This window comes from Carassius gibelio, chromosome A2, assembly GCF_023724105.1.
Source record: "Carassius gibelio isolate Cgi1373 ecotype wild population from Czech Republic chromosome A2, carGib1.2-hapl.c, whole genome shotgun sequence".
NCBI classification, from domain to species: domain Eukaryota; kingdom Metazoa; phylum Chordata; class Actinopteri; order Cypriniformes; family Cyprinidae; genus Carassius; species Carassius gibelio.
In genome coordinates this window covers 21,032,423-21,058,234 of record NC_068372.1, presented here as the reverse complement: position 1 = coordinate 21,058,234, position 25,812 = coordinate 21,032,423, and the positions used below count along the sequence as shown (strand labels likewise).

At 35.7% G+C, this 25,812-nt stretch overlaps 1 protein-coding gene across 1 annotated transcript in view; it reads left to right on the top strand.

Annotated features, from left to right (window-relative positions):
- Positions 1-25,812, top strand: part of LOC128030881 (BMP/retinoic acid-inducible neural-specific protein 3-like) — a 72,698-nt gene that overhangs the window by 5,904 nt on the left and 40,982 nt on the right. The window contains exon 2 of the mRNA XM_052618956.1: positions 20,062-20,382. Within this exon, the coding sequence (XP_052474916.1) occupies positions 20,111-20,382 (272 nt within the window). The 5' untranslated portion in view covers positions 20,062-20,110. The remainder of the gene's footprint in view (positions 1-20,061; positions 20,383-25,812) is intronic.

Genomic DNA, 25,812 nt, shown 5'->3' with positions numbered 1-25,812 from the left:
AATTGGTTGCTGTGTGCCGACTGGCCTTCACAGACGTCAAGCTGGAGGACATTACTTCTGGAGGCAGGGTCAGCTATCACATTGCCTTAGATGTTCTCACTGCAAAAACATTCTGTAGTAAAGAATAATGGGACAATAGAGACAAAACTTCATAATCAGGCTGTCTCATCAGGTTATCTATTTCCAGTTTATTAACTGCTATAGGTAATTGACAAAAGAATAACAAAGTGCAGTATGCATCTACACTACAAACCAGTGTGTTTGTGATTACGATAATAAATTAAAATATGATAACAAATATAACAGACCTGTCTGCGATTGGAAAACTTAGCGGAGAGATAGAAGAACCATTGTATTACACACCACAAGCCTGTCATTGCCTGTACCCCAATCCCCTGGTCTCTGGAAGGCAAGATGGATGGTTACAGTTATGGCCAACTCTCCTGGCATTTCACTCTGCCTCCCCTGACCTTTCCTAGCAGCAATGTGATGCACATAACCTATCGATCAACTCCTGACCACTGTCTCTCTGAGGACAAGTTCTGTACTGATGTGTTACTGTATTTATGATCACTCAAATCTGCAAATATGAGGATAAATGGTAGATTCATGACCAACCTTTGTTATGACAAATTATTGGAATTATATAAGTATATATATGCTTTGAAATATAACGGTTAGTTGAGACTAGGGGTGTCCATGGTTAACCGGTTAACCGATTAACCGTTAAAAATTGTGTAACCGAGTGAAACATTTTGCTCGGTTAAGTGACGTCAATGGCGTGCATTGAATTTAGTTGTAATGCATTTTTGCACCACCAGAGACCGCCAGAGCGCTCCCAGACATTTGTAATGTCCACAAGAAGAAGTCATTTTTCTAATATGAAGCGGGCTAATACGAGTGACGGGGCAAAATGCAAGTATTGCAATACAGTGCTTAGATATAATTCAAGTACAACCTCGTTGTTGTAATCTCAACAGCCAACACCCGGGCATCATTAGGCCGGTCAGGACACACTGGATGCGTGGCGAAAGCATCTCAGCTGTGTGGCGTGTCTGTTTTTAATTCGGTTCCCATGTTAACAGGTTAGAGCTTGCCGACTGCCTGCGTGAGACGCGCGGCTCAGGCCCGGCTCGACGAGTGCATGCTAGAAATAGAACCGACGCCTTGTTGGAAGCGTTTCCAGGCAAAGTATAATAGGAAAATATGTTTATATGTCATTTTGTACAAAAATACATATTAATTCATGACATTTTGATATTTGAAAGTCTATAGGTTGACATAAATTCAGATATGAATGTAATTTAAATAAATAAATAAATAATTATCGATTTTCAAATATTGTACGTGTCAAACATAGTCATAGTCATAGCCTTAGCGAGGCGCCCCCGGAGTCTGCTTGTTACCTTTTGCCTTATACATTTTAGGCTTATTCTCAAATTCAGATTGTGTTAATGGGCGGCATTATTAGGCAGTTTTAATAGGACAATTTGACCGGAGAGATTAAATTTTGTCGGACATTACTTTTTTTTTTCGGCCAATGTCCGGAAATTACTATGGTTATGGTTACTATGGCACACTATGGTTAACCGAGTATTAACCGCTAAGGGCCTCGGTTAACGGTTAATGAAAAACTTGAGAACGTGCAGCCCTAGTTGAGACTGATGCTTGGGAATTAGTAGACACCTCAGACAGACAATTAGTAGTACACACTGTGCTGAAAGACTCATTAGCGGCTTACATGAAGTTCATTACTGGCTTTACTTTATGTTGTTTACTGTATGCATTTCACAAGAATCAACCAGAAGAACAGATAAAGTGTTCTGTCTTGCCCCCTTTGTCTTTTTATCTCTTGTATGCACTAAACGCAGATTAGCTACCTCGTTTTTGACTGAACATATAGGCTAAGTTTCTCATTTTGTTTTTGTGGTTTTATTTTTGAAAAGGGTAGACATGACAGCTACATTATGGTCTATTGTATTCAATTTATGTTAAATAACAAAGAGGAGAAAAAGATGAAATGTCACGTTATGCATATTTGATACAACACATTTTTATTTTGCCTCATTTATATTCATAGTTGCCTCAAATGGCTTCTCTAAAAAAAAAAGGTGATGAATTACTTTTTAATTAATTTGAGTATGAAAAAGATTGCAAAAAATATGTGTCAAATTTTATTTCACAATGGTATTAAGATCTTAAAGCAACATGTTAGTAGGTATTGATAATTACTAAACACTAAAGTGATTAACAAATAAAATAGCATTAAAATAAAATAAAATGTATAATTACAACTTGCACTTTTAGTGTGTCTAAAATGCTGCAGCAGAAATTACCCATCCATATCTACATTTGGTCAATCTAATTGTGTCACACCTTTACACTGAAAATTCGGACATTATCTACTCATCCGCATTTCGCTCAACACTCATATGACCTTTTTCCCCGAGAAAGATTAAAGGAGTTATACAAGAATGTAAAAACTGCATTTTTTAATACAATGAAGGTGCACATTGATCACTGACTGCCAAGTGACAAATTGTAATTTTACTTGGTTTACACATATTATATACAACACACACACTACACCCCTGATAGAAAAGGCTGGCACTGGCCATTTAATGTCGCTATAAAAGTCGGAATTGTTAAACCCATATACTTTCTACATGCATATTTCATTTAATCTGGCACTGCATGCTGTGCTGTAATCAACGAAGGTAATCTTTATTGACACTGGATTGAGTTTAGCACTGCTGTGCTCCTCTACAGTGACCTTTTGAAGGACTTAACGAGACTAAGATGTCTCTTGCCACTTTATTTGCTCAATGTGTTGACAGCAAAAATGAGAGACAACCTATTCGTTCCATCCCTGAGAACCGCTTTGCATTTTCTTTCTTTACTTCATGGTCTCTGACCCTCAATAGTTCTTGGTGCTAAAGTCTAAGTTTACTTAGTGCTTTTGAGATGGTTATCAGAATTTCCCTCTCATCCTCAGCACTTCTCATCTAACCAATGAGATTAGAAGAAGGCAGGTATGAAAAACCTCTACTGATTAGATGTCCTTTAGTCCTGACGTCTGCCATCTCTCCATCCATTCAATTCCGTAACTGTTGTTGACACCCCAGCCTACATTTGAAATCTTTATGAGGGCCCAAGGGTTTGAGGATCCTTATCTGAACACAATCCAATTACCTAACTCCATCTATTCCTGTATGTGCCTGAAGTTTTCAAAGATAAGAGCAATGGTCTGCTAAAAGAGTCTTTTTGTCATGTATTGATAAAATACATATATACATTCATTACATATTTGGGATCATTAAAAAAATAATAATTCTGCAAGGATGCATTGATCAAACACATATAACATATATTGTTACAAAAGATTTATATTTTAATAAAATGCTGTTCTTTTGAACTTTCTATTAATTAAAGAGTCCTGAAAACATTGTATCATGGTTTCCACAAAAAAAGTTTAAGCAAAAACTGTTTTCAATATTGATAATAACAATTTAAAAAAATTACTGAAAAGCAAATAGGCATATTTGAATGATTTCTGAAGGGTTGTGATGTGGAACTGGAGTAATGACTGCTAAAAATCCTAAATTTCCCTCACAGGCAGAAAAAGGGATTGTAGGGGTTTTAAACATAGGGCTCCTGTCTTTTTCCATTTCTCATGCAGACGGTCACAATGTAGTGGCCTTTGTGAGGATTGACTCTTCTTGAGGAAGTCCTAATCTTTTTTTTTTTTTCATGTTTATTTCATCTGTGTGGCTCATAAGAATGTGCGCTGTCTTCACATCTCCACCATTCCGCCAATGTAGCGCTTGGGCAAAGGACTCACTGTTCCTATCCCACAATACCTGCAGGCTTAAAACAGCCTCAGTAGGATTAAGCTGAACGTGAGCAAGATTAAACGGCTCTTGCAACTGTCTTCTCACTCATCTTATTGGAATTCACATGGCTCTCTGCATGGTCCAGACTACTTTCATGGACCAGGAGCTTTGCAAAAGGCTGCCGTCTGGCTCTCTTATGGATGTAGTAAGGTGATAGCTCAAGATGTCACATAAAGATCCATATACACAAGTCAATAGTTTGGACACACTTGACATGATTTATGAGTTGCACGATATTACAAAGCTTTTGGAAAAACGGAGTGAAACTAAAAGTTGCATATGGTATCATAGATTGTTTCTCTATACTTACAATAATGATGCATTTATTCCATAGACACCTCAGAACACAAAAGGTGTACTCAATATCTGCATGCAGTGGAGATGTATGACAACGCTGTGTGAAATTTTAATGACAGTCTTTGGAAAGGTCACACAATTATGTAAGATAAGCGAAGAGAAAGGTCAGAAAGAATTTACTTTTACCTTCAGATCATACTAAGAATACTTATGACATAGCTTCTTAAAGATTTCTTTGTATGAGAGTGAGACAGAGAGAACATGACAGAGAGGATCTAATGCGGGGACTGCTTAGCACAAAGTATGCTAATGAGAGAAGAGTTCAAGTGGGTCAAGGCAAATGTGTCCTAACGGGGCTCTCAGACATATCACCAGTGATGGTTTAAGTATAACACATATATGTTGAAATAAAAGGTAGCAAAGATACAGTTAGAGACGAGTGTGAAGTTGAGATAAAAGGTTATAGAATAGGGAAGACTGCAACACTGAACTTACTGACTCTGAACAAACACTATTCAATCCCTCTTAACGCACTCTCATCGCTCTAACCTCTCTCTCATGCAAATGGACACTCCATCAGCTGTGTTTCCTGTGAGGCTCATGAGCAGCAAGCAGGGTGAGCCCTCTTGTCCTCAATTCTGTTTGAAATGGAAATCACTTTGTGAAAAATTAAATAAATAAATGCACCCGTCGCTGCATCAGATATTGCATCAATTCCTTAGCTGGTTTTTATCTGTATTTCCTATTTGACACTTAAGAGAAACTATAGTTTTTTTTCCTTTTTCTTTCACCACAGGAACAGTATGGTAGCACAAACACCACTGAGATTTTTTTGTTTATCTGATTTAAAGGAATACCTCCTTTTAGAACCAGTCTTATGGTGTATAAAAATAGCCTACATACTCTTCATAGACTATGCTATAGTTGCGTTGTCCCAAAAGTCCAATTGACAATTGTGTATTAGCTGTCAGTAGGTCAAATACTGATTGAGGTGCGGCGGGATGATGCAGAGATCCAATATTGAGGTATAGACTTCTCCATTGCTCCAGGGCACACTGTCAGCAGCATTATTCTCCTCCTTCCTCGTGCACTTTAGTCGATTCCCTCACCCTGACTGCTGAATATGCTCTTCCACCGCTCATAATTAAAGACCCCAAGTTCAATATACCATTAACCAGGTACAAATTCACTCACTGGTCACAAAGTCTCTTGCAGCAATTTGCTAAACTAGGTGGCGTAGCGATTTGCATGCTTGTCTTATTGGCCATTATTGGATTTTTGTGCAATTTTAAAAACAATTTTTTTAATTCAATTAAATGGGCACTGGTAAAGCAATGGCATATATTTTAATTGAATTAGAAATAACACAGAATAATAATAAATAACTATTAAATGTAATGGTCCATAATAATAATATATAGCGTTGCATGGTATTTTGCAAACTTTCTGATACTATTACTATGATATGGCCACTGTATTTTTTCAAAAGAGGAACTTGAATACTTTGAAAAATAGAGGGGGCAAGAAATAGGAGAAATACACTCATACAGGGGGTCTGGATTTCATTTGTGTTCAGCTCAACCAGTTAGCATCTGCTAGCCTTGGCTTAGCTCACTCTTTGGCAGGCAGTCTGTCAGAACTATGCAAGGCCCCCATGGCACACTGGGCAGAGATGATAAAATGTGTGTTAGAGCCAGTCAGTCCATCAAGTGTAAACGGAAATGCACTTAAAAGGGTGTCAACAGAGTTTCTAAGTGTTCTCTCAACACAAAACAAGACCAAATGTATGCAAATTTAAAAAAAAATAAATAAATAAACACATTTACCTATATTATACCACAAGATTCACTAGTAATTAAATTTTAACAGCATGAAATAAATCCCTGCTTGCTACAAAGATTTCTAATATAGGGTGATCCATAAATGCATCCAGAGTTAATGTTTTATTCATATCCTGTTGGAATGAAAACATATACGATAAATAAATCTGAATTCCTAAATCATTTGAAAACCTTGGAAAAAATGTTGCAGCATAACAAACCAGAATACCGAATACTCTCACATTATGGTACCACTACTTCATAGTGCAAGTCAGGAACTATTTCAGTCATTTGGGCTGTGTCAGCAAGACTGAAATTGGTCCCTAATGGCTTGCCTATATTAGGGTAAATGCCCACCTCAACTACGTGCCAAAATCAACTACCATGGGCCCTTGGCACCACATTGCTCTGGAATGTTCCAGATGGAAAGTCCAACGTTTTCCTCCATTCACAACAGAATGTCTAGTTTGATTGTTTCCCTGTGCAACTTGACATTTCATCTATATTTGCTTGAATGCTGTGAAGCATTCCGTCTTGAAACCACAAAGAGAATAGCACTACATTTTCACAGATGCAATGACAATTGAACACCACAAAAATGTTTTCTTTCTTATTCTCTTGCTTTGAAATGTGAATGGAGTACATACAGTATACTGTACATATATCAGATTTCATATATATATATATATATATATATATATATATGTGTGTGTGTGTGTGTGTGTGTGTGTGTGTGTGTGTGTGTGTGTGTGTGTGTGTGTGTCTGTTTCAGTAGTATGGATACGTTTTGACTTTTAAAGCCGTTATCAATGGTTGCCCATGGGGGCAGAGGGTAAAATGACTTATAATGTATGGAGGCATGAAAGCCAGCTGCCAATATGCAAAATGGGTTGGATATCATTATCTTTTAAGGACTAGTGATGTGAGAACTGCCAGTGTGAGCTGGGAAATGGTCCATCATTCAGCTAAGTGCTCTTCCACCCCCTCAAACATCATTGCATGCTGGTTTCGCCTTTGCATGCAGGGACCTCTTCACTGTTTTGGAACAACACGCAAACAGAGAGTACAGAAACAAAGCTCTGATGAGTGTACCGCCTGTCTGGAGAATTAAATATTCGGAAGGATGCATGGAAAATAACATCCACCAACTGGTGGGTGTAATTGAGAGTTAGCTGATCAGCAAACTGGAGGAACAAACACTAAAAGACACAACACTATAAACACGACAAACTACATACCACACATTTACATACACACAGAGGAATAGTGCATTACATTTTTTTAAATTCTGTTATTACTTTCTCACATTCCATTCAAAACCCATATGCTATCTTTGTTCTACTGAACATGAAAAGAGAAGTTTCACCCTGGTTTTCCTTAGAACAACAGTGTTCACATCTGTCAGGCTCCAAAAAGAACAAAAAAGGAGTGATCCCATGTGACTAGTGTATTAATAATATTGTAGTTTGTGTGATTAACAGACTGAAATCGCTATCATTTGAATTCAGGTGACTTGAAATACAGTACACAAGTAGTATACACTACTTTAATGGCGCTGTTTTGCTTTCTTGACATGGTAGCTATGGAATAATGTTTTATGAAAAACCAAAGCATGAAGATTCTCTTTCTGTATTTTAGGAAAAATGAAATAACAGCATGTGGAATGACATGATGATGAGTATTTGATGACAGAATTATCGCATCAATTATTGTGCATCACCAGTTTGGACTGATGAAAGGTTTTTTAGTGTTTCAGTCTGTGGATCCTGTAGACCAAGCTACACACTGGCAGCAGTCCCTTTGGACTGATGCACTATAACAATGTGTGTGTATTGATCCAACATTCTAATATTGCAGTTAAAAGGTTTCTCTGCCTGTGAATTGTGAGCTAAAATACATCTTGGTCACATGATTGGAATCAGAAAAGGTGCAAACAGCAAACATCTATACACACTGCATGTGTACACGCAGTGTAACACATGTTGTGCATAAAGCCACATGTATTCACAGCCCAGCCAGTACTTTACATTGGTTTTCCATAGGTGTCAACTGTTTAAAAGAACAGTCTAGGTTCAATATAAATTAGCTTAATTGAAAGGACTTGTTGCATAATGACGACTACAACAAAAGCTAACTTTGATCTTTTCTTTAAAACAAGCAAGACTCTGTGTTACTGTGAGGCACTTACAAGAAAGGGACAAAACCATGAACATTAAAATACTCACTGTTTCAGTAGTATAGCCACAAGGCAAAAACATTATTTGTGTTAACATAATTTGAGTTTATATGCAATTTTAAAACATAATGCCTTAAACCCAGAATGAAACACAATCACACACACACACACTTATACATTTATAACTTGTTTGTTATAAATATTGCTAATTGAGATTAACTTGTATTAATTAAACATTGGGTATTCCTTTTAAACCCATGTCAGCAACCAAAAGTGAGAACCTGAAGCCCTAATTTGTTACCCACATACCATAGCCTGCATGCCCACATTAATGGATTACGGTTGATCTACAGTGCGTTCCTGTTTCCTGATCTACAGTCACCAATATCTGTCACGGATTGAAATCTGTGTTAGCAGTTAAAGTGCTGTTCCATGATGCATGCTTCACAGCTCCTCTGGTCATTAATGTCCATTGACCCTGATGGAACGATCCCCATGCAACAAAAAAAGCATTTATCCATAAACCTTCTGAAAGCCGAAAGTGCTACGCCCTCCACTCATTACAGAGCGAGAAGCCAAATAACCACTTTATTCCACTGGTCAGTGTAACGATTTTTCTATGCCAGCACAATTGTTGTTTTATGCTCCAGGATAGCTAGCCAAATGCATACACATGGTCTACTAGATAAAACCGATGTAGATTAAATCCGCCCTTCCAGACTTGCAAATGTATTCACTCATGCTATAACTGCACTCTGCACATTAACTGATGATATCTGAGATGCAAAGTGCTGTTGATAAACCGACCTCTCTTTGATGCTTTTGCCGTTAACCCTGGCATACCTGCGAGGGAGATGGAAGTACAGCATCGCCTAGCCCTCATAAATATCAGTAGACACAACCTCCAGAGGAATTGACTTTCTGCTGCCAGTTTTCCCTTGCGGTTATATAGTGATTTCACTGGAAAGAATTGGTGGAGAGTGGATGTTGTGCTTAGAGTGATCAAAACTGACCCGTTTAATCATTCTGATCCATCTAGGCCTGTCAATCATCTTCTCTGACTTTCATACTTTTGACTTATGCAGTGCGCCTACGGTGCACCCTGTGCTTGGATGTGTGAGAAATGAGATCTGTGGTGATAGAACTTATGATGACAGTGGCTTTAGGCTGCTTTATGGAAACATACCAAAGAACTGGCACAGAAAAGAGTTCAGGTCGCCTTACTTAATACGTAAGACGGACTGTGTGAAGCTCTGCCAAATTTTTATATTCCCACAGCATTGCCGATGATAGTTTGCTCGATAGAAGTATTTCAACCCTGCAGCAGCTGTGCCAACAAATGATCTCAGAATTACATTCAGTGATTTACTCCGAGATGTACCTTGGCAAACTGACTTCTTGGTCTCAGATGGACCGCCCACAGGCCAGTCATCGACCATCTGATGCATAATGACACAAAAATGGAAAGCGTTGACTAAAAGTGTCAGTTACACTCTGAGAAAAACAACTCCTAATTTTAGCTAGTTAAACTACAGTCAAATCTTTAAAACAGTACTTAACTAGAGATTTTAAAACCGGAGTGTATGCAGTAAAACTAATAATATTAACAATAGAATTTGCTTTGCTTTTAGTACTGTTATAATTTTGGGAACAACATAATCAGTATTTAGTATTATTTATATTCTGTCGTATTTATAGATTATATTAATTAACATGATTTATTTTTACAATGGTATTTATTAATGTTAATATGAGCTTTTATTTGTACATTTTCATTTGAATTTAATTTTAGTTTAATAATTTAATAATGTCTTTTTATATATTTCTTAAATATGTATATGCAGCTTTAATTTATTTTTATTCCAGCTTTAGGTTAAGTAATTTATTAATGCAACTTAAAATTATTGTTCTTCAGTTAGTTGGCCAGGCAAGATTTTCATCTAATATTTTAATTTTATTAATAATTTAATTACATTTCAAACATTATAAATGGGTCTTTAAATTATTTAGCTGCCACTACATTTTAGGAAGTTGATTCCCACACAAGGTATCAAAAAGTTTGAAAAGCAGGATATTATTAATTAGCCAGAATAAAAAGCAATCTGGACCAGATTTTTTCGCTGATGAAAGTTTAGTTGTGTGACACTAACTGCCTCTTAACTTGTTGCAGTGCCTGATAAGCAAGGTGACAGATGTAGTCAGCACAGCTGCTCCAACCACCTCGGGCCAATGGAATAGAGCCTCATAGACTAATAACATCAGCTCTTATTAAAGCTCCAAATGTAAATTCACATTTGACACCATACATATCCTGAAGGATTAACACGGCAGAATAAATCTAGAAGTGTGACACAAACTTCAAAACACATATATCAAGAGACAACTTGGCAAGTGATCAGGTGCTTTCTGAATTACTTTACTGTACACAAACTGTAGATTCTGTCTATCACTGACTATTTAGCAGCAGTGATTCAAAGAAAGGGATTTTTATGAAACAAAAACTACATAAGATGTTTAAAATCCTTAAATTAAATACATTTATTAGATTTATGGCTTACATTTGAATATCCCCAGATTCTGAATTGTGACACAAAAAGAGTTTGTACAACAAAAACCTTTTATTCTTGCCCAGTTGATGTTTTAGATTATTATTATGCGCACAAGGAAGTTTAGACAATAAGACTTGATATTACAGAACTGGCAGGGGAGAGTTGTCTGTTGTTTCCTCCAGATGACTGATTCATCAACTGTTTCTCACTTTCATCTCTGAGCAATGTTGGAACTTTGCATTTCAGCAATTCTAATGTATCTGCCTCCTTAGGATAAATTGTTGTTGCAGTCCTCATTTGCAAGTCGCTTTGGATAAAAGTGTCCGCTAAATGTATAAATACATATATAAATGATTGATGGCTCACAAGTTTCAATCCAAACGCTGGAATCAAACCCCACTGGTCCGAGCTAATGCATCACTGCCAAGAACCAGAACGTCATTGTGAATTCAGATTTAATTCAGTTATGTTTCTAAAAACTACTTACATAAACGCAATCACATTCGAAGTTCAAAAGAATAGTATTTATTCAAAAATCTAAATCCATTATAAATGTCTTTATTACTTTTGATCTAGGTAATTCACTATTGCTAAATAAAAGTTTTTCTTTTTAATCTAATAACTATATTTTATAGTCAAATTAAAAGCAGACTGTATGGCGAGCGGTAATTGTGTGTACAAGTAGCATGCTGAACAAACCTGGGATACCAATTTCCTTCATAATTGATTTTAAATTATAATTGCAAAAAATGGTTTGGTTTAATAAAATGCCATTGCTTCTAGTTCAAATAGAAATGCAGAACTGTTTTATTACACATTGGTATATTTTGAGAGTAACCAAGTTTCTAAAAAGCACATCTGTACATTCACATTAGCGACCATTCTATAAACTGTAGTGACTTTGGTTTTTAGCCCTTGGTGATTGTAATTAAATCAGTGAAAGCCCAATAAACAGGGTCATGGGTCAAATTCTATCCAGAACAATCTTTAGGGGAGGTTTTATCTGCTTCTGGAGGGTAATGGACCTCTTACAGCTCTGTGGTAGATTTATTGACTATCTAAGGACCCCGATGCCCCTGATCAGTCTCTGCACACTACATCTGTCTTCACTCATTATCACACATGCATATGGAGCTATGCAATCACCCTCTGCTTGCCAAAGTCCATTATCCACAAACAAAGTACTCTGGCTCAATCACAAGCGAGATAACAGACAATTCACATATACACACATGATCAATGACATACGTAAGGGATAAGCTGTACGCAGGGCATGCGCACACACTTGAATGTAGTGTATATTGTTGTGTGTCTGTGTGTGTGTATGTGTGTCAACCCTTATGAAAGGAAAATATATTTACCAATATATTTCTTAAAATAGATGGTGATATATTGTAATATATTATTTTCCCTTTTTATTTTCTAATATTTAATATATTTGAATACATTTAATAATATATTGATGATACATATATTATATAATATATTGCAAAATATACAAACGATTGCCGCTTTTAATATATTGCAATATATTGCAAAAATATAAATATATATAAGAATATATGCCTAATATATTACATGATATTTTCCAATATATTGCACTATATTTTTGTTTCATAAGGGAACAGCACAGCTGAAGTTCAGAAGGTGTGCTTGTATTACCGTTTCACATCGATCCCTTCTCTTTGCTTTCATCCTTTCCTCTTTCCATCTCCTCTTCCTACATCGGGTTCAAATGCTACAGAGACCTTTCAAACAAAAAGCAGCATTCTGCATAGCAGAAAAGTGCTGTTTTCAGCTATTCAAGTATATAACAATACACTGAAAGTAAAATTATAATGCTTAAATTGAGAGAAACAAGTACACCAATGTTATGAAAGTCTCTACCTGAAGACATGACTCCGTTTTAGCAGTGCTTATTTAAATGTGCAAAGCTTTCTAACACATTAGGTTAAATTATGGCTGTGTTATCTGGGTGTGATAAACCAACCTGAATGTTCCCATAACTTGATAAAAAAAGAGGATCCATTTGGAAAGTGTTAAGATACTAATTACATTTGTTACAATTAATAAACCGCTTCAATTTTCTGGTTGGCTGGACACAATTTAGTATTCCTCCATCGGCAGAGGCACTGCTGTGAATTTATGATTACAGTATGTGGAAGATACTTTTGCTTAAATTAAGAATATGAGAACACATCCTCCGGAAAGAACAATGATCTCTGAAAAATGTAACAATTTTCATACCATTGCGATGCATTGTATGATAGAAAATTGTGAGAATTGTATTATCTGCAACAGCAGGGTCCAAAAACATGAGACCACTCGTACATTTATTTATTTATTTGTTTACATTTTTAAATAAAATAAAATAAATAAATAAATAATGTAAATTTGAGTGACGTGACACTCTCACTTTCTTTTTACAGCATAGACCAAAATGTAAACAAAAGAACATTTTAATGTAAAATTAAGAAAAATTTCAGATTTAAAACTATTTTTAATTTATTTAACAAATAAGCAAATATCTGATCTTTCTTTTGTTTAAACAGAAGGTTTAAATAAAGTACAATAAACTTTTTGCTCTTAATTTACAATAGATGTTATCAGTTTCTTTTAGGTAACTTTTTTTTCAGTGTAAAGGACTGTTTGCACCAAGGACAATAACTATGATGTTAAAGATTTTAAGTAAAAAAAAAAAAAAAAAAAATGTATCAGAGTCCTTGCCACTACGATAATGATAACAGCACAGAGGAACAATATCATTGGAATCACTTTCACAGCTATTTCTTTTCCAGCCAATGATTGATAAAAACATTTAGAGCCAATCAGAATCCATATTGTTTTGAAGAGCTTGAGCATTTAAAGCTGCAGATGACCAAACTGCAGCGTGTGCTTATAATAAACAGAATGTTATCCTGCATTGGTGTGGATGATGATATAATTACCATCATAGTTATCTTTACAGTTATAATTTTTGGTGTGAATAGTCCTTATCTCTTTACATTTTATTTACAGGTTTGAATCAGATTTTAAAGATTTTTCATTGTTGTACCAGTCTTTTGGATCCAACAGTATATTATAGAAAAAGGTTTGGAGCATGTTACGTTGTTCATGTGTTTCCCATATAATTGACACAGTTGCCATGGTTTCGTGTTCAAATTAGATGAGTTTTGGCATCCAAAATATTGTGACATAAATTGTGTGCCTGCCTTTACAATACAACAAACCTGCTTTTCAGTTAACAGCTAATTTTTCTCCTCCAGGAGGAAGTTTATAATGGCTATTTTTCAGGAAACATCCAACATAGGCACAAATCTTAATAAGGCCCAGATAAAACGTTGAGATCACACATTTTTTCCTAATGCGGTCACTCCTCAAAACACTTGAGGACCTGTGGTGTATATAATCATGATTCGTGCACTTGTGGTAATTGGTTGCCCATATGAGGTGACCATGGCAACGATGCTGGAATGTGTCCTGTGTGAGTTCTCCTCTGTGTGTTCAGTGTTTCTGAAGCTCATCCTCTCATTAGCAGTGAGAGTGTTTTATAGGTGTGTGGGAGGTCTGTTTGCACAGGGACATGCTTTCCCCTCAATTACAAATTGAGTTTGCACAGGCTCTGGCAAGAAAGTCCTGAAGACTCTGTGAGGACCTGTGCAGGACGTATTTAAGGATGAGGCACGCAGCTAATAGCATCAGCGCAATATGCAGATGTGTTTTTATGGAGCGGTGTTAATCTAATAAGAAGCCAGGGTAATTATCTTTAGTGCGAGTAGGCCTGTGTGTGTTTGTGTGTTTATGAATGGTGCTTTTTTTGAAAGTGTGATGTATAAGCAAGTACACCCACTAGAAGGCTGAAATGTGTTTACAATTATACAACAGCTGGACAGTCTGGCATTAAAGGTATAGTATACCCCCAAAATTTAAATTCTACCATCACTTACTCACCCATTAGTTGTACCAGACCTGTATGAGTTTCTTTCTTCTGTTGAACACAAAGGACAATATTTTGAAGAATGTTGGTAACCAGCTGAGCACAAAAAATGATATTTCGAAGAATGTTGGTAACCATACAGTTGACGTCCGTAGTAAGGCGGAAAAATTCTAGGCTAATGCCAACTGTTTGGTTACCAGTTTCAAAATATCTTCTTTTGTGTTCAACAGAAGAAAGAAACTCATACAATCTTACATTCACACTTGCACATGAACCAGTTGAGCTCTGGAACCCGAGTCTGGTTTGATAGGTATAGCAAATAAGGCATTGATGAGTCTTAATTATCCATATGTTACAGTACTGTGCCTAATTCTGGAATAAATGCTAGTGATTGTGGCTGTTTGCTTTGACTCCTCGTGTGAATGTTTTCCCTCTGTTGCCATTGGAGAACATCTGCTATTTCACAGACAGTGCAACTTATTAGTTTGCCATAATGCCATAATACGTGCTTTAAAAGAAGCTTACAGAATTTGAAAATTACACAGATGTGTGTAAATGTACATGCATATTAGTGCATGAGTTTGTTTGCTAGACCATCACACACGTACACACAGAGAGACATATATAACCCTTCTGCAACAAGATATTGTTGAAATTGCTTTCACATTAATGCTCTTTCACGCCCGCATAATTGTTTCACTGATTAACTTGCCATGCTTGCATGTTTTAATTAAACACATTTTCAGGATTTATGCCCTTTCATTTATTTATCTCCCATCTTACAAAATGGTCACCTGGGGACATATTTTCTGGTGGAATTAAATGTGGTTTAATTATTTTCACAGGATGAAATTGCCCATAAACAATCACACATGGAGGTGTGTGGAGCTCGACCTTATTAAAAGTTTCTTGCATGCTTCTTTTTTCTTGCTTTGTCTATGACACTCACATTTTTGCAGGCAGATCAAATGCAGTAAACAAGACAGGTGCAATAACTGTAATGCAATTATTGTTTCATAGGTTTGCTCTCTTTCTTTGAAGAAAAACTAATAGAATAATAATAAAATAGAATAAAAAATACACCCTAAGGTCTCACTCTTGAATGAGTAGGTGGTTTGGTCAGACAGCCTAGTATGGTTATTGAAGAAGTAAAACTTATCTTAACTTTTGAAAGGTAGTGTACCTACATAATCATATAATGAATATTTTCCTCTCATATAATAAGGCCTGAAATTCACAGTCCTTTTTTTCACTTTTGCTTTTGGATTTCTATAATGGGGCTGCAGACACAAATAATGGTAAGAGTAAGGCAGGTGGTGGGGATTGCTGAGTACTCGAGTTCAATAGGACAGCCGGCTTTATGGTTATGTCAGTGCACCTGCTTGCTCTGCATGCTCATGCTCAGTAAAACTCCACAGCTGGACGGCACAACATTTCTTGCTTTACTTTGAATAATAGATGAGAACACAGAATACTGGAGATCCAACCTAAATCCCCAACAGGTCTTTCGTGTTCTCAGACTTTCTATAAAATTGAAAATATTGGAGTTTTGAGAGCTTTCTCATGTAAACAGATGTTAAATCAACTTTAAATCAGGAAGAGTTTGGAGCGGCTATGTGAATGATTTCATCTGGGCCTTGTTATTTGTAAAGTGTAGAACAGCAGCTGAATTTCTGCCATAATAGGCCTCTATTGGCTTTTTGAGAACCGACTGTTGCGCCACTTTTGGATAACTGCCTTCGATGGCTCAGAGGATGATTCCGTACCTGTGGGATCTAAGTGAAATTGAGTGGTTCTCAACAAGAATCATGTTCAATGGTCACACACACATACAGAAAGAGTGTGAATGATAGAACTTAGATTGTTTTGGAAGAAACACACACTATTCTTTAGAATTTGATTAGGAATTATGAGATGCAAGTACATTTTGGTGTAGTTTAGTGTCCATTGTGTTAATGAGTTTTGTTTTGTTTTATTCTTCAGAAATTGAAATGGCTACACCACACAAGAATACTGTAGAATTTACATCTGAATCGGAATGACAAGGAGTTTACTATAATAAAAATTCAAAGTAATTCAACACAAGTAGTGCATCCTGGGAAATTAGTGTTCTACCAGTTAACACCTACAGTATATATAGCATTCTATCCGTTTATTCTCTCTGTCTGCAAGACACATAAATCTTTACATTTTCAAATGAGCCTTTGTCAAGCCAACACTTTAACACTTTAACTCTCACTTTCATGTCATTCTAAACATATAAGCCTTAATTTTTTTCTGTGGAACACAAAATAAGATATTCTGAAGAATGCTGATAACCACAGAAGAAAGAAAGTCATACAGTTTTGGAACAACATGAGGGTGGGTAAATAACGACAGAATTTTTAGGTACTTAATAAGGTGGTTTGAAAGAATGTGCCTGTTAGTCCACTTTGGATGAAAATGCCAAATCAATATCTACTTTAAACACATTTTACACACGTTATTTTCCTGAATATAACTGCCATACACAACAAAGCAACAGCCTCGGCGGAGCCTCCGAGATGCTTCATAAAGTACACTACATTAAAACCACAGAAGCTGCAGGTGCGTTATTCTTTGAAAATAATGAAGTGTGATGAACAAGCATAGCAGGTTACCAAAATACTAGCAGGTGCACAGCGTGAGTCATAGGCTCTTTTATAAACAATGTTAAGAACGCTGAAAAATTCAGAGCAATTTTGAGAGCAATTATCTTGATATTCAAGAGCAGCTATCCCAAATTTCCTGGAGATTTGTTGTGTTGCCAATATCTAACAAACAAATAATGTACTCATATACAGCTGGAATCTCCACCTGCCAAACAGAAAGAAAGAAAAAATGATCAAGACAGTATTAAAGTTGGCTAATCGTCATTGTGATGGATGGATGGATGGATGTGTTCTTAAATAAAAGTCACAGATTTGTTAGAACATGAGGATGAGTACATTTTCATTTTGGGGTGATCTGTTTATAAGGACAAAATATGCATTAAAATTAGAGCCTCCTTGACCAATTCACTGTTCTCAGGGCCCCTCATAATCACAAAAAGCTGTGGTATCAGCATGTCTTTCTAGGCAGTTCCTAATACCACTACATAATCATTATTTGATCAATTAGATCTAAAGCCTTCAGGTGAACCTTAGGCCCTGCAATGCCGGTTTCCTAAAAAGTGTGCTCTGCAGATCATTTGTATGCAAGTGATGTGGACATGAGATGTTTACTCTGTGTCCCTATATTACCCTATCCTAAATTCTTGATACTCGTAGCTAGTGAGTGGGAAGGGTAAATATAAATACACCTAAATTATGCAAGGTGCGCATGAGAATGCCAGGGCTTAATTCAGTATTTCTTCCATTGTCACCCTGGCATTTCAATGTTTTATGCATTTTATAATTAGGTAGAGGCTCCAGAGGGAATGGAGAGCAATAAGACCGTGTATAGCTGTCTGGGGTGTCACTACTCAGACCCTGGGTTTATTTGAAAGGCAAATTTCAAATGTGAAGCCAGTCAAGGTATTTGAGAATAAAAGGTTGACAATTTCTGTGTCCATCTGCTGTTGCTGCTTAAATGTGACAAACAGCAAGGAATTGGTGTATGTAATTTGACTAGCTGAAAGATGGCTAGTGTCAACTGTGGCAATGACAGCATGTGATGGATGGATGGATGGATAGATGACCTCAACTCCAATTTAGTAAACTGACTTTATCAAACAAACCACATTTTCTGACTGAAATCACGTAAAAACTTGTATCACCTTCAGTATTTGCACGAAGAGCCTAATTATCAATCACAAATATGTTTTAGAAGTTGCGGTCAAAAATGAGCAAAGCATTCTATGAATTACAAAGGCCTGAACAATTTTTACATGAAACTGTTATTCTAATTTTGACAAATGGCATGGCATTTACCTTTCTCAGGAAGTAGTTAAAACTAGATCTGAGAAAAAATGCATGCCATGATGAATGTGTTCTGTGTGCAAATGTCATTCATCATGTACTGCTCTTATTTGCTTGTACGTTTAATTTAATTTATTAAGGTTTGTCTCTTATATTTGCCTACTTGGTTTAGCATTTGCCATTTTTAACATCTATTTAAAGTAAAATGTGGGCATATTATTAGTATTATTTTATTACAGTATATTGTTCTTCTAATGCATTGTACATTTAAGTGCTAATAAAAATAATTTAAGTGTTAAAAAACTATATATATGTATCTCCTTGAATTAATCAAGGTTATCATAGCATAACCTATTTATTTATTTATTTTATTGACAGTCAACCCTTATATATCTATATATAAAATACTTGTATTTTACCTTACAGAAACAGCAAATGTTGGTCACATACTACAGGACTAAGAAGAAGATAAAAAAAAGGCAATGGGATAAATTGTTAGAAAGAACAAAGTAATAAAAATGATTAAATATATAAAACAGACCAAAAAGAGATGCAATAGCAGAATAAGATATCAAGATGAGGCCATGAGATGATTGCGGAGTATAAAACAAAGGAGATGAGAGGGAAAAAGTGAAGAGTAGAAGAAATATTTTGCTGGAGGAATGGGGATGATTACATTTTGAATATTAAAACTATATGACTGAGTGAGGAAATAAGATGTTCTTTTAGGAAGCAATAGGGGGAAAAAAACACGGGGAATCATTTCTGGATGACCTGATGGCTGTTTCTAGTTTAATTAAATGTGCTGAAGAAGGCTATGCTGGGTAAATGGAACTTATTACTGTACATACCATGAGGTCCTAGATATGCTTAAACCCTTTTCTTGCAACACAATTCTTGGATAAATTATAGTATTTTCATGTGTTGTTTTACAAAGAAAATACTATTTCAGCCTGTCTACTTCAAAATGTCATGTTACCTTTAATATGTTACTTGCAAATTCTTTGTAATTATTAGTGAAAATCTTTCTATAGCACTTTTTTTTGTTTTTTTGTTTTTTTGTTTTTTTGGTGTACAAATACTACATTTTAACAATGTTAGTACAGTATACAGTAATACTATCCTAAGGTTATTATACTTCTCTAAAACTGATTTTTTTTTTTTTTTTTTTTTATCTTTACTTGACATGAACGAACATTATATGATATATATATAGAAACAGATAATATAAAATAAAATGATTTAAAATATAAATAAAAACCAGTGATACTTAAATAACTCTATTCTTTAGGAAAGATGACAGCTGAAAGCCGTGAATGACTCATCAGAATTGAGTATGCCAGACAGCTGTGTTCGCTATACTTCACTGTGAATACTTTTGATTTGATCCTAAATTAAACACACAAAAGAAAATGTATATGTTAATGCTCATCATCAAAGCCTTACCTTCATCTTCTCTTCTGTGTGTTCAGGTCAAAGGGATTGGCAGAAGAATGCTGGCGCCAGGTGCCCAGGGGCAGGATGGCATTGTGTTGGCAGAGAGCAGCGGGTGTTAGATGGTTCCTCTTGATGCTCCTGTGGCACTGGGCACCTCTGGGCCCACTGAGCTGGTTTCTGGCTTTGGCTGAGCGTCTGGACCAGAAGACCTCACCGTTCTCTTCTATCTCTGGCCGGAGCAGTGGCCAGCTGGACTGGCTCCTGTCTGATAAAGGGCCCTTCCATCGTTGTCCAGAATACACCGAGTTCAAAGAACGCTTCCAACAAGGTTTCTCCACACGCTACAAAATCTACAGGTTTGTGCTGTGATGAATATATTATTAATTGAAAATACTGGATATTCAAAACTGACTTGTAAGCACTTCAACTACTGGTGTACTTATGGTTTCTTGGCTTTCTAGGGCAATAGTGAAGAACATCAGTAGAACAGTTCTGTAGTCTTTTACACTACCATTCAAAAGCTCAAAAGCATCAAAGATTCTTTTGATGTTTTTGAACACTGGAATGTCTTATGCTCGCCATTTATTTAATAATAAATACAGTAAAAAGTAATATTGTGAAATATTATTATGATTTCAAATATCTGTTTTCTTAAAAATAAGATGCCATTTTATTTCTACAAAGAATTAGTTGCAGGGAAAGTATCTGTGTAAATTGCAGCAGTGCTTAAATCATAAACGTACTCATAATCCAGACAATTTCTGACATGGATTCCCATTTTCCACGCATTGTTTTCCATTACTTTGCATGTGGGGTGAGAAAATTATGTAAAACGGTAAAATTGCTCATAGTAATGTTAACTTACAGAATCAATTTGCACTTATTTTCACATATTTTTGTGACCTCTGAACAACAGAAACAAATGAAAAGCTTTAAAAAACTAGAAAAAAAAAAAACTTTGTGAATGAAGGGTGTGTGGATTTTGCAGCAACCAGTCGAGCTTTCTGCAGGAAAGTTTGGCCGCAGATTTCGTGCAGACAAACTGACCTTTCATCATTTATGACAGATCATATAAACCACAGTGAGAAGTCCTGACAACAACATAACAGGCGAAAATGAAAAAAATACTTATGTTTCAGTTGTGATGAGGCATGGATCTGTTTAATCTGATGCAGCCCATGATGCATTCAATTGCTCAAAAGTGACGGTAAAGGCATTTTAATTTTACAAAAAAAAAAAAAAAAAATATATATATATATATATATATATATATATATATATATATATATATACCCCTGCACCACTCTAGTGGGGTCTTATTTCCTATATCCCCTGCGGTTCAAACCTGTGACCTTGGCACTGATGCACAGCAACACTCATTATTATTCTGAAAAGTGCAACACATCAGTAGGAACCCGGTTGTGATTATTCAGCTGTTGACCTGTTTTAATTACATGCACCCGGCATAACATCATTCATCCAGTACAGTGCATTTTAAATATCGACCCCTACACATTCATTCCAATCCATGTCAAAGACACAGGGACAACAGGAAGGAAAGATGTGTTTGGTGCATTTCTGTGGCTGACCTCAGATCCGCCAGGGGAGTTTGGCCTTTTCACCTGCTTCTTTTGTCCCCTGCTGGTGCATAGCTGACTCTGTCCAACTCTCTCCTTTCGCCGAATTCAGAACCCAGCGTGCCTCCTGCAGCTGGGCAGAGAAAGGCCTACAGAACTGTGATGGACTCAGTGAGGGGGAGACAAGCCTCTGCCAGCGTGGTTTGAAAGTCTGTCCAGCAAGCCAAAGTCTGTGTGGGTGTTTGGGTGTAGGCGACTCTTCTGTATGTGCCTCACAGTTCAGAGACAGTGTGTAAACAGCATCTCTGACCTCACACTGCAAAGACGGAACTTCAGCTGGTCACTGCATTCGCCTTTTGATATGATAACAGAAAGAGAAACTGGGTTGCACATCACAAGAGGAGAACACCAGCAGGCACTGTACCTTTTACTGCTTTCTTGGGCACAGCTCCCCTCTGGGGGTTAACGTTGCACCAAAGGATCCCCGGCAGAGTGAATTCTATGGTCTTTAGTCATACTGCCAGCTCCGATGGGGATTTTTCAGTTGTGAATGGAGAGATATGTGCACTTGCATTAGTTTTCTTTGTTTCAAGGCTTCAGCAGTTGACATTTACATTCAGAAGTTTTTTTTTTTTTTTTTTTTTTTTTTTTTTTTTTATATATGGAGGCATCTGTGAACATAATAAAATGAAATACATAATCAAAACAGATTTCTGTTTAAAAGAGATAACTTACACAGATTACACTGCACTCCATGACAGAAAAGTAAAAGTTTTCAGTTACAAATGTCATTGTAGAAATGCTTTATTACTCTTAAATGTTTAAATTATGGTAATACTTGACAATTATGTTTGTTAACATTCGTTCATTGATTCTGTATCATGAACAAACAATAAAAATACAGCATCTTAGGTTCATTTCTAAATACACTAATTAATTTTGTATACATAAAAAAAGTTGTATGAATGACTAATAAAGAATATATATATATATATATATATATATATATATATATATATATATATATATATATATATATATATATATATATATATATATATATATATATATATATATATATATATATATATATATATATATATCAATTTAGCTACTGAATGATGTTAAGTTCATATTGCATGTTATCTAATGTTAACAAATTGAACCTATATTGTTCAGTTACCTCATTTATTCTACAAGCATAATTGTCCAGTATGTGGATTGATGAATATTTGGCTTTTCACGTTACATTGTTTCAATAAATTTTCCATAAACTTTTTTTATTAATTGTTTTCATTATTTTATTTATTATAATTCTTAGTTATCATTTATCTATACATTTTCAGCATTATTTATTTATATGTTAAACCTTTTTTAAGAAGGAAACAAAAATTAAATGAACCTTCAAAAAGATATGGAGTCTGGAATAATACAAGAAATATTTATAATTATGGAAGAACCATGGCACACTATCCTACAGTATGTGGAGCCTGGGGATGATGTAGTAGCTCCCATTGGTGCTATTATCTGTAGACCATCATACCATTGGTGCTGCACAAGGTGACGGCAGTGACGACCAGCAGGGAGCCGCTCCGTAGAGATTTAGTAACCTGGTAGTAGTTGGTTTCCAAAGACAACGAGTATCTGCAAAAGAAATCAAACACAAAGACCTGTGTAAGCTATAAACAAAATGTAATTTTAATGTTTTCATGGGAAACACATTATGTTATGCAGGTGACACTGGTCCACAATGTAGAATTAATAAGCCAAATGGATGGAAAACTCAGAGATCCTTGTGTGGAATTATAAGGGGGGAAGCCATACAGGGGCTTGAAAAGAATCGCTTTTGTGTTCTGTTGACTTGATGCAATTTACCACTTCAATCACTCACCAAAGGATATTTCATAAGCATTTGATAAGCATTGTCTGATCTTCCATAGATCGAGTCAAATTTCACTCTTTATGTTGATGTTTGCCAGTGCAAAGTTTTTTGCTGAGCAGTTTCGTTTAGTTTTTGCTTTGTGTAGTTCTGTTTTTTGTTGAAAGCATGATTTTGTCATTTCTTATTTGCTTAACTTTGGCAACTAATCCTTCTTTAAAAATCTATAGTTAAAGCTGCTTTCACAATACAATGCAGCCCCTGGTGGGATGGTTTCCTAAGCTTATTTTCTTGATGAAAAAATAAATAAATAAATAAGAATCAGCATGTGCCAATGTTTTAGTTCACTAAGCAGGAGCCTTTCAAGTTTTGCATGAAACAGAGGGGTATAAAGAGAAATATAAAAAAGAGAGAGCAAAGACAGAACGGGACATTCAGACAGATTGTGACATTTTAAGCTTTTGGCTGAATAGGTGAACAAACTGTTCAGAGTGACTCAATCACCATCTGTTGAAAACGTGGCATCTTTTCATTTCAGGTTTATTTTCAGAAGACAAAAATAACTGAGACAGGCTTTGGATATACTTGTGTAAATCCTGTTTCTGATTTGTTTTATGTCAATAAATCTATCACCAAGTATAAATGCATACCTATTGTAGCCTACTTTAAGACAATATTCTAAAATAGACTGTATATTAGTTGACATTATTTCTGTGAGCTATAATTATAATTATCCTCAAATTGGTTCCACATTCCACAGAACACTGAAAAAGTGAAAACTTACCTAACCCTAAATTACTTTCACTTGTGTGTGTAATCTAGTTGTAACCAGATTGATTAAGTCATATTATTAAATAATATTTCTGATTTAAATAAAACTGGTTAATTAAGATTATAAAACAAGAAACATATTTTAGATGACCTGACAAAACATTTTACAAGAAAAAAAATAAATAAAAAAAAGTCAGCAGCAGTGCATTTTGAAGTGAAAAAGAGTGGAAGACTGGACATTTCTGTAAAGGGTTCAGTAAATGTCTCAGTGTCTGCAGTTGAGAAGGGAGGTAATATATCATACTTACAGTACTTTAGTTGACAAGAAGTTCCTGTTTTATTTTATAAATACAAAAGTCCAGATGCACCGGGAACAAATATTTCTCAGAAGCTCTGAGAGCCTGATAGTCTGTCACTCCAATCACATTCATGTCAGTTCTGATCTGATTTCATACTGAGGTAAAGTTTGAAGGTCATTAGAGTGAACATGATGTCCATGGAATTGAATGTCCAGCCACTGCAGGCAAAGAAGTACACACATCTTAAAGGGATACAGCCTTACAAATCACTGAAATATTCTGTGAGGAACACAAAAATGGTTCTTCTGCTGCACTGCTGCAAAAACACCCTTTGGAATCTTTTCAGAAATAAATTAACCGAGAAATACTAATTATGTCACTGACTCACCAATGTTGTTTTAAACCAATATGACTTTCTTTGTTCCATGGAGAAAAAGATGAATCTTTAGTGTAATATCCAGGCAACCCATCCACAAAATGAAAGTGAATGAGGATTATGGCTATACATTTCCTTTATTTCGAAGACTATAATAAAAGTGATCCATACTGCTATAGAGTATATCCCACTACAGTCTTCTGCGGCCATTAGATAGCTTTGTGTGAGTAACAGGCGATTTAAGTTGTTATTCACTGAAAATCTTGACACTGGCTTGTTCATAATCATTAACTAATCAGTTACTTGAAAACTGAATCAATCATCTGATCCCACTGAAGAACTATCAGTGAGTAACAACTAAAATGTCAGTCTGTTCCTCACAAAAAGCAATTGTACAACTTGACACAAGTTGGAATATAAAGCATGAGCCTCATGAGCTATGTCAAATGATGCTTTTCCCCCACTTTTATCAACTGGAAAACAATCATGAGGATATTATCAGGATAAACTCCACAATCCACAAGGAAAACATCTGGAAAAAGCTTTGGAACAACATGAAGATAACCAAAGTTATGACAATTTCCATTTTAGAGTGAACCATCCAACATAATCTCATGGCAATTCAAACTATTTTACATTTTGGTGTTTTAATTTTGTCAACTCATTCATTCATTTTCATATGATCTGTTTATGCCTCACTGAGGGTTTAGAGGTGGATCGTCATGCTTAGTTTTTTAACGATCATTCATTTTCATACTAATTCATATGATTTTGCCACCAATGCACCAAAACAAAATTGGTTACTCAAGATCTGTTCGGAACCTAAAGGCACCAAACTAGAAAAATTGAATTAGAGCATTTAGCACGATGGTTCCTGGTGAGTA